This window comes from Girardinichthys multiradiatus, chromosome 14 (genome assembly GCF_021462225.1).
Source record: "Girardinichthys multiradiatus isolate DD_20200921_A chromosome 14, DD_fGirMul_XY1, whole genome shotgun sequence".
In the NCBI taxonomy this organism is placed as follows: Eukaryota; Metazoa; Chordata; class Actinopteri; order Cyprinodontiformes; family Goodeidae; genus Girardinichthys; species Girardinichthys multiradiatus.
This window is the reverse complement of record NC_061807.1, coordinates 20,960,954-20,970,985: the sequence shown is the minus strand read 5'-3', so window position 1 is coordinate 20,970,985 and position 10,032 is coordinate 20,960,954. Positions and strand designations below refer to the sequence as shown.

At 39.8% G+C, this 10,032-nt stretch overlaps 1 protein-coding gene across 2 annotated transcripts; it reads left to right on the top strand.

Moving 5' to 3' along the window:
• Positions 1 to 266: 266 nt before the first annotated feature.
• Positions 267 to 8,327, top strand: zdhhc21 (zinc finger DHHC-type palmitoyltransferase 21). Of its 2 annotated transcripts, XM_047386326.1 has the most exons (9): positions 272 to 360; positions 787 to 836; positions 1,422 to 1,611; positions 1,701 to 1,799; positions 1,961 to 2,072; positions 3,955 to 4,093; positions 4,277 to 4,393; positions 4,924 to 4,967; positions 5,674 to 8,327. In XM_047386326.1, the coding sequence occupies exons 3-9, from the start codon at positions 1,458 to 1,460 to the stop codon at positions 5,804 to 5,806; spliced, it is 798 nt and encodes a 265-aa protein (XP_047242282.1). In that variant the 5' UTR covers positions 272 to 360; positions 787 to 836; positions 1,422 to 1,457; the 3' UTR covers positions 5,807 to 8,327. The 2 variants fall into 2 exon arrangements, with proteins under 2 accessions (XP_047242283.1, XP_047242282.1); XM_047386327.1 differs by lacking the exon at positions 787 to 836 and having other exon boundaries at positions 267 to 360.
• The last annotated feature ends 1,705 nt before the right edge of the window (positions 8,328 to 10,032 follow it).

Sequence of the window (10,032 nt, the reverse complement as noted above, 5' to 3'; positions counted from 1 at the left end):
TGACAACACAATACAACTCCTGAAACAAGACTTGTGTTATGGCCCCCATTAGACCACCCCTTTGAAAAAAATTCTAGAGTCGCCAATGTACAAATGATGTGGATACAAAAATAAATAAATAAAAATGTTAATTTATTTAAAAACGAAAGCCCGAATGTCGCACAAAAGGTCAAATCAGTCTTCATTGAATCCATTTTTCCAAAAACAATCTCTTGCCCTTTTATTTTTCCGAAACCGGAAACAGTATTATGATTGCAGGTAACCAGGTCCCGTCCAGCCCACAGAGGGTCGGATGAGGAAGAAGCCGCTGCCTCGGTACATGCACTCACCAGCACGGCGTTAATAAAAAAAAAAAAAAAAGTAAGTTGTATTTCGCTGTATACAATAATACGATCACTAACACCTTATGTGTTTAATTGCGTTTATTTTAGGTTCTTATAACTGAATGAAATACCGCTGGGCCGCAGATGTTAGCTAACATTGTTGAGGCTGTATGGAGCCGAGCCCATCACGGCTGTCAGATGTATGAATGACGGAGCCGGCGAGGCTTTACTTTAACGACACCTCCTCTTCTCAGGCTAAAAATCCGGCATTTTCAGGCGTAACTCATCGTCAACTGTATTTAGTTGTTATTGTGTGCCTCTGGTGTGGTTTTATTCTCTGATCTGAAAACGTGACATGAGATGCATTTGTAAATATGTCTGTGGTATCCCCAATTTTCTTTTTTTGGGACCTCTGCCGTTATTTGTTTATAATTCTTAAAGCTGTCTGATTTGTTGTAAATAGATCACTTCCGGAAACTGGAGACCAGTTGATGGATTCTGACTCTCATGCAGGTATAATAACAGCTGTATTGAAACATTGATGCCAAGTCTGTCAGTCAGGTAACAGCGGATAAAACCGGCCATGATAAAAACAATCAAATGAAATGTAATTAAAATGTGGTCAATTGTTGTCTATCTATAAAAGGATCCTCGTTATGGGCTAAATAATCAGTTAGTTTGTCTAAAACAGTAAAAAAGCATAGGAGGCTCAGACCTTACAATGCAGATCCAACTCTTCTCCCTGGATAGTTTCACAGTACTTTGCATTTTAAATGGCGTGAATACTACATCTCTACCAAATGGTGACAATGACCAAAGATCCCAGGGTTTGGGTGGGTGGGTCAGTGAGACTCATGTCTTCAGAGCTTTTCATGTATTTAAAAACCTGAAACATTTAACATAATAGAACCAGAGAAACCTTTCTAATAACATATGAAGCACCTTTAGGAAGCAGAGAAAGTGATCTAGTTCCCTTTTGTTTCGGTCTGATCTGTCGGGGCATTATGATCTGATTTTAGAGCCCCCACCACAGGGAAACTAAATGGTTTGTTCAGGTATGATATAAGAAAGAAATGTGGTTTGGATTTGTCTCCACAGGCAGTGAGGATCCAGTGACCTGGAGCATCAGCAGCAATGAAGCTTCGACTTCACTTTGTAGTGGATCCCATGGGATGGCTCTGCATCAGCTTGGTGTTTGGGATCTGGCTCTATAACACTTTCTTCATTCCCAAACTGGTGCTGTTCCCACACTATGATGAAGGGCACATCCCTTGGGCTTTAGTTGTTTGTGAGTATCACTGTTGTTCCTGAGAAAATACGTAACAGTCCAGTGAATGCCTCAGGCTCATTAAGCCTTGTTTTTATATGTATCTAAAGGTTATTACATAGCATCGGCTCTCTGTGTAGTGGCGCTGTTCAGAGCTTCCACTGCGGATCCTGGCCGTCTTCCTGTGGACCCACATATACCTCACTCTGGTAAGGGAAAGCAGAAAATCCCTTTTGCCTGTTGCTTCCTTCCTTTGTCATCTTATTTAAACCCTTTTGTAAATCTTTTAGTCCATCATGAAATATCTGCTGCTATAAATTATAGATGTCATTGTTGTGCCGCACTGGCTGATGTTGTGTTTGTGCCACAGAAAGAGAACACTGGGAGTTGTGCAATAAGTGCAACTTAATGAGACCTAAAAGGTCGCACCACTGCAGCCGCTGTGGCCACTGTGTGCGCAGGATGGATCACCACTGCCCCTGGTGGGTATACAGTGACTCCCATGGAGTTCCTTACTGTGATTTATCCACGTTAATTGATTGTTTCACTGTGTTTGATGTGTGTTATTGAGAGCAGTAGGATGTACAGAAATCTGCCGAATATATTGTCTGACTGAAACAGTGATAGTGCTTTGCAAATGTATGAACGCCATCTTGAAATTTCTTACCTTTTTTTCACGTTCCAACCATGTTGCACTTATTATTTTACAAATAAAAACCTGAATGAGGCTTGCATTTGTATTCAGCATCCATCTACCAGCTCTGCCTACCAGCAGACTGAGATTGCTGTCCAATCTTCTTAAATAACTCGGACTCAGTCAGATTGGATAGAGAGCGTCTTGCGGAAAATCAGTTTGTAAGTCTTTTCACAGATTCTCAACTTGTTTTGGCTCTGGACCTTGATTGGACCGTTCTAATTCATGAATATAATTTGAGTTAAATCTTTCTGTTGTAGCTCTGGCTGTATGTTCAGAGTCATTGTGAACCTTTGCTCCAGTCAGAAGACTCCATCTATGTTTCCATTAACTATAACTGGCTTCCTTGTCCCTGCTGAAGAACAGTATCCCCACAGCATGATGCTACCACCACCGTGTTTCAGGATGGGAGTGGTGTGTTTCGGGGGATGTGCATTGTTAGTTTTCTGCTACTGAGAGCATTTTGCATTTAGGCCAAAAAATCAGCTTCTCTCACATGTTTACTGCTTCCCCTACATGGCTTGTGGCTGACTTAAAGCTGGACTTCTTATGGCTTCCCTTGAACAATAGCTATCTTTTGACCACTCTTTGTTAAAGGCCAGATTCACAGAGGGCAGGACTAATAGCTGTCAGCAGATTCTCTCATGTGAGCTGTGGACTTCTGCAGCTCCTCCAGAGTTACCTTGGTCCTCCTGGCTCCTGCTCTGATTAATGCTCTCCTTGCCAAGTCTTAGTTAAGGTAGACAGCCATTTCTTGTTAGGTTTGTAGTTGTCTTTCCATATTCAAATGATGGAGTAAACAAAGCTCTGTGAGATGTCCAAAGCTTGAGATGTTTTATAACTTAACTTTGCTTGAAATCTGTCCACAACTTTCTCCCTGACCTGTCTGCTGTGTCCTTGGTCTTCATGGTGTTGTTTGTTCACTAATGTTCTCTAAAACTTCTGAGATCTTCACAGAACAGCAGGACTCTGTTTACTAATTAGGGGACTTCTGATAATAACTTTAAGGATAACGGAGTAAACAGGACTTGAAAACAAACACATGACAAACTTTTCAGATTTGTCTATAAAATCTCAAGAAATTACATCAAAGTTTGTGTTTCTATTGTGAGAAAATGTGAAAACATTCAGGAGTATGAAGAATTTTGCAAGACACCATAGACTCTCAGAATGAGGGATCCGATTCAGAACCAGAGATGCCTTATAGATGCTCCGGACAGCATTACCAGCACTTCACAAAGTATAGCAGGGGTCACATTTACCCAACATGCAACACCACCTTCCTCTGGGCCTGGCGACTTGTAATCATCGTTTGACTGTCGGACGCTCCCTCTTGATGATCCCACTCATACCCTATGTCACCCTATGTCACCCAATTTAAAGGTTTCAGATCCTTTCGAGTTGGATCGTTGACGTTCTGCATGTATATTCAGTTCCATTGGTTTTTGTTTGTGTGTGTAGTTTGTGGACTCTTTTTGATAATACTTTCATTTTCCCCCAAAAGATCTGGAAAGCTGATATTTAAACTTTAGACTTTTTTCCTATTTAAATGCCAGAGTGTTGACCAGCCTCACTGTCTCTGTGATGACTACATCCAGGAAAACATCCAGCCTGATATTATGAAAACGTAATAAAAGATCAAATTCTTACTCAAGCTTTCTTTCTTTCAGGATCAATAACTGTGTGGGAGAAGACAACCACTGGCTCTTCCTGCAGCTGTGTTTTTACGCCCAGGTCCTCAGCTTATTCACTCTGGTGCTGGACTTTTGCCAGTACTATTATTTCCAGCCACTGAGGAGACCAGACCAGGTGAATTAACATGTCTGCATTCGTGCTTTTACTACATTTGTGTTGTTTCCTCCATGAATCATCACCAGAAATAGTTTAATATTGTACAATAAAGTATAATCAAACCCGGCTTTAAGAAGAAAAAACCCTTAAAAACTGGAGTTTATTGTATGTCCTGTTTTTTTTTTTTTTTTTTCTTTCCAGGAAAGGTTTACAACACGTCATGAACTGGCTCTGCTGCGAATCTCAGCTCTGATGGGTGTGGTCATGTTCGGTGGCATGTCGAGCTTGTTTTACACACAAATGAATGGCATCCTCTCTGTGAGTTCTCTGACAGTCACTGACAACATAAGGGACATTAAACCACTGCTGCTCTGACGTTATTTTGTCTTTATTATGTTACTGTATATACAGCGCCCTGCACTATTAATGGCATCCAGATGTGTACATAGAGACTTAATGGTCCCAACAGGCCTTTGTTTGCTGCAGTGAGTTTAGTTTCATTGTAATATATGTGCTGACATGACAGAATAATGTTGGTTCAAGCCAAAACAAACCCTGGATCAAATTATTGTCACGGTCACGTTCTAAAATAACATGCTGATGCTGAATTTAAAAGTACCGTAGCATAAATAAAAAAAAAAGAAGGTTAACTGTGCCTTCTGCACCATGTTCATCAAAGACACGTTTTTAATTATTTTTAGAAGTTTATTTCGCTTTTGCACAACTTATTTTGTATTTCAGTGGGGTTTCTTTTTTATCAATGCCATTTCTGTGCTCTGTTTTAAATGTCCATATCTGCAATATTATGAATGATTATAAATAACTTTTTTTTTAAATTATTTTTACAGGACATGACCACCATTGAGAAAATGTCTCAGTTCTCCAGTGAAACGTGAGTCTGTTTTTATTTCGTCTGACGGATCTTTACTGCTTGAAATTTGTGCAAATAAAAATAGGCTCGCCTTAAGAATATGAATAGCAGACAGACGGAAAGACAATTTCCCCCAAATACAGTAAATTGTTTTACAAATCAGAAAATGTGCTTTAAAGCATCTGCAAAAAAAAAAAAAAAAAAAATATATATATATATATATATATATATATTCTGTTTAGGTTTGATGAGGTATACATTGTGCTTTTATCACTTGTCCAACTTTACAGTGGCCTCATTGCTAAACAAACTAAAAATGCGCAGTTATTTCAAGTTAACAGCTAGAATAAAGGTTTCATTAAAGTGTTGGTTTTTATGAAATAATCTTTGTTTTAGAGAAACAATTTGAACAACTTAGTTCAAGTTTTTCCAGTCTAAATATTTATTACGAGGTTTCCAATCAGATACCAACTCCAGCGTCATTAGCCAGCTTTGGTTTAAGGCCGTATTAGATTGTGCGCAATACAGCAAGGGGCCCACTCCTCCTTAAACATGCAATAGAAAATACATTTTTGGTTTCAACTGACATGACTGTTTCGGTTTATTTGTTTGTTTTTTTTCTAAAAAATGTTCCTGCTGCCCCAGAGGCATCCCGACCTGACTATATGTTTAAAAAATACATTTTAAATGCTTTAGGGTGAAATATTTTCCTGTTTTTTCTGTCCAGATATGGATCAAAAAGATCGTGGCAGTGGGCGCTTGCCGAAGTTTGTGGCACTCGCTGGAAACTTCTGTGGCTCCTGCCGCTGCGCAGCAGACAGCCTCTCCAGGCCAGCCACCACTACCGCAGCCACGTGTAGCTCTGTGGTATTCCCTCTGCTGCCTGCACTTTCAGTAGAAGCTGCTACAGTTAAACACTCCACATACTCCTAAAACAAATCTGTCTGCTCACCCTCACCGTCCTCTGCTGGGATACAGGAGCTGGCCTTCAGTTATGGTTTGTCAGCAGATACTTTACTTTAACTTTTTTTTTATTTGCTTAGATTTATTGAGTTTTTCCAAAAACAGGGTAACAAACACCTTTTGGAATGATGGGGAAATGTTTTGTCACTAGCCAGTGCTATTTACAGTATATGGAAACCATCTTTAATGGTCATTTACATTATGGGGATGGAAGCAGTGGGACATCTCTCAGGTTATGTCATAAAGAGCCTTTAGTAGTAATCAACTATAGATAGAACAACAGCAGATCTGTTAGAAATGTTTTATTTTTGTATAAAGTTCGTGCCTTGTTTTGTTTTCTGTACTTTTTATTTATCACATTTACAAAAAAAGTGGTTGTGAGGTATGCTCACCCCATAATGATTCATTAATGCTTTCTTCGATTGTTTAATTAGGATTTTATCTATAATGTGTTGTTTTTAGGAGCATAATGCCACTAAGCAAAGTTAATACCTTGTATACAGAGATGTTATGTATCTGCAGAGAGCAGTAAAGCAAGAGCAGGCTAATATAATCACTCATAAATAGTGGCTTTCAAAGTTAATCATACTGTAAAACATGTGTTTAATATTCACTGATCAGAAGTTGATGTTTACTTTATAATTTTTATTAAATTAGGCTGTTGGAGACACGTTGAGTTAGCTGTTGATCCTGAAGAGTTCAAGGTACATTCATGAGAGAGAAAAAATCCATCTCTGTCTTATATGGTTATGGGAAAAAACTAAGTACACTACATCATTTGCCTATTTGCCACCACAGCGTTAACATTAGGTGACTGCCGATACTTTGACTAGACTGTTTTAGACCAATTTCTGGAAACCTTTAGCTGTTGGACAGATAGTCTTACATTTGACTCTAGAATACTATGATACACAGAGCAGTTTAGGATCAACTAAATGACAGAAAGGGGTCCAGGGTTCTTTGTCTAACAAACAAGCCCAAACCATTGCCTATTCAACACCATGCTTCTCAGTTTATATGAGGTGTTTGTGCTGATAAACTTGGTTTTGGTTTTTACCAACATTGCACTATGCATTATGGCCAAACATCTCTACTTTGGTCTCGTTTGGGAAAATGACTTGTTCCTAGGACTCTCGTGGTTAATACAAATGCAACTTTGAGGTTTTCTCCTGACAGCTCTTCCAAACATGCCAAACTTGTTGAGTCTCTTTTAATTGTCCTGACATAAACGTTAATATTTAACATATATCTGGGGCTTGGAGAGTCTGAGAAGGAGCTCTTGAGTTTTTGGCAATTTCTCTGAGAGTGGCAGTGAACTTCTAATATATTTTCTGGAATAGCCACTACCAGGAGGATTGCTAAATCTCTTAAATGTTTTCCTCGTGGGAATAATCTTTATCTTTGTTGAATGACGGACTTCAAATTGTTTGGATGTGTCTTTATAATCCATATGAGGTTGATGGGTTGCAACAATTGCTTCTCCCCACATACTTGCTGATGCCATTGTTCCTTGTCATTGTGTAAACACACACCAAACAAACAAGCTGCCAAAGCTCATGCTTTTATAGAGGTGGTCACACTTGCTGAAACAGCAAATAATGCTTAGTTTTTCCCATGACTGTATTGACAGTCATGGAAACTTTATTTTTCCGCATGTGAAGGTTCAATTAGTATAACAAGTCAGTCTGCTGCTAAATAGACCTCAGAATTACTCTAGTTTCTTCATTCAACAAATAAATATACCAGCCACATTGGTAATCTGTTCTTTTATATCAATCTGCTGTATTAACCATAGCACTTAGAAAACAGAGTTTGGTACAAATACTGTGGCTTTTTTGTGGGTTTTGAGACATTGCATTTGAGTCATGTAGCTGCCATTTAGGTCTATGTATCTTAATATTTAAATTTATAAGTGCATATTTATATCTCAAATAGAAAAGCTAGCAGACTAGTATTGTGGAAACATACAGAGACAAAGCTGTACCTACATGTGTTTCTAGAAACAGACAAACAGGAAAGAGAAAAATAAATCCAAATTAGCAGAGCAAATCTCAACAAACGGTCTAAAATACAAAAAGTATTCATTTTCAACATTTTGATATTAGAGTTTCAGGAAATAACCTTTTATTCATTAAGAGTAAAGGACTGTCAACTCAATTTATATTGTGCCAATTCACAACAAATAATATCCCAGTACACCTGACATGTAATTCAATTATATACAATCCAAACCCACTCAACTCAATCTAAATATTTTCACTAAAACCCATTTGGTTTTTAGTAGGCTAGGAGTTGTTAGTAAAATAAATTTTTTTTTCATTATTTACTTGCTGTATAGATCAATTCAATTCAAAAATACTTTATTAATCCCAAAGGGAAATTAAATGTTGTAGCTCATTATGAAGGTTTCCTCAAAGAGCCGTTGTAGATGCTGATGGCTGTGGGCAGGAAGGATCTCCTGTAGCGCTCCGTCTTACAGCAGATCTGAAGAAGCCTCTGACTGAAGACACTCTGTTGTTGTAGGACAGTCTCATGAAGAGGATGCTCAGGGTTCTCCATAATGTTCTTCATTTTATGAAGAATCCATCTTTCCACAATGATCTCCAGAGGTTCCAGAGGAGTCCCCAGAACAGAGCCAGCTTTCTTTATCAGCTTGTTGAGCTTTTTTAAGTCCCTGGCTCTGATGCTGCTTCCCCAGGAGATGAAGGCAGAAGAGATCACACTCTCCACAACAGACTTATAGAAGATATGCAGCATCTTGCTGCAAACACCAAAGGACCTAAGCTTCCTCAAGAAGTACAGTCTGCTCTGTCCCTTCTTGTAGATGGCTTCACAGTTGCATCTCCACTCTAGTCTGTTGTCCAGGTGAACACTGAGGTATTTATACTCCTCCACCACCTCCACTTCTTCTCCCATGATAGAAATAGTGTTTTGACTTATTCCTGTTTCTCTTAAAATCTACAATTATCTCCTTTGTTTTAGTCACGTTCAAAATGAGATGATTGTTTCCACACCATGCCACAAAGCGGTCCACCACCTTCCTGTACTCAGCTTCTTGTCCATCTCTGATCCACCCCACGACTGCAGAATCATCCGAGTATTTCTGCAGATGACAGGAGTCTGTCTTGTACTGGAAGTCTGAGGTGTACAGAGTGAAAAGGAATGGTGAGAGTACAGTCCCCTGTGGTGCTCCTGTGCTGCTGACTACCTGGTTAGACTCACAACCCTTCAGTCTCACAAACTGTGGTCTGTTTGTCAGGTAGTCTTTGATCCAGGAGATTGTTGAGGCCTCCACCTGAGTCTTCTGGAGTTTCTGACAAAGCAAATCAGGTTGGATTGTATTAAATGCACTGCAGAAATCAAAGAACATGATCCTCACAGTGCTGCTGGCTTTGTCCAGATGACAGTGGCTTTGTTGAATCAGGTGTATGATGGCATCTTCAACTCCAACTCCACAGCAATAAGCAAACTGAAGGGGGTCCTGATGGTTTACTGTTTGCTTACTCAGGTGGGCCAACAGGAGTCTCTCTAGGACCTTCATGATGTGAGATGTCAGGGCAACAGGTCTATAGTCATTGAGGACTGATGGGTGAGTTTTCTTTGGTACCGGAACAAGACAGGAGGTCTTCCACAACACCGGAACCTTCTTCTGGGCCAGGCTAAGGTTGAAGAGGTGCTGCAGAATCCCACAGAGCTGCTCTGCACAGACCTTCAGGACTCTAGGGCTGACATGATCTGGACCTGCAGCCTTATTCCTATTCAGTCTCTCCAGTTGCATCTTCACTTGACTTCTTGAGACACACAGGTGGAATGGGGAAGCAAAGGAAGCATCAGCATCTTCTGATATCATTGAAGGCAAACATGTAGAAGCAGAAGGGTCAAGGGCTGAGGTGGAAGATAAAAAATGTGAGGTGTTACTGGACAGCTGTGGGTCCTGTGGGTCAAAGGAGGGTGGAATATCTGTTTCGCTGTGAGCAGGAGAGGAGGATGCGAAGCTTGTTTCTGAACTGAACCTATTGAAGAATGTGTTCAGTTAATTGGCTCTGTCCAGACCTCCATCGGTCATCATCCTTCTGCTTGAAGCCTGTGATCTTCTTCATCCCTGTCCACACATCTCTGATAT

What these genes read in the sequence shown, in the direction of transcription:
- zdhhc21 (XM_047386327.1), top strand. Translation starts at nt 1,458, where the DNA reads ATGAAGCTTCGACTTCACTTTGTAGTGGATCCCATGGGATGGCTCTGC. An exon ending in CCCACATATACCTCACTCTG is followed by an intron (nt 1,800 to 1,960) that starts GTAAGGGAAAGC and finishes TTTGTGCCACAG; the next exon opens with AAAGAGAACACTGGGAGTTG. An exon ending in AAATGAATGGCATCCTCTCT is followed by an intron (nt 4,394 to 4,923) that starts GTGAGTTCTCTG and finishes TTATTTTTACAG; the next exon opens with GACATGACCACCATTGAGAA.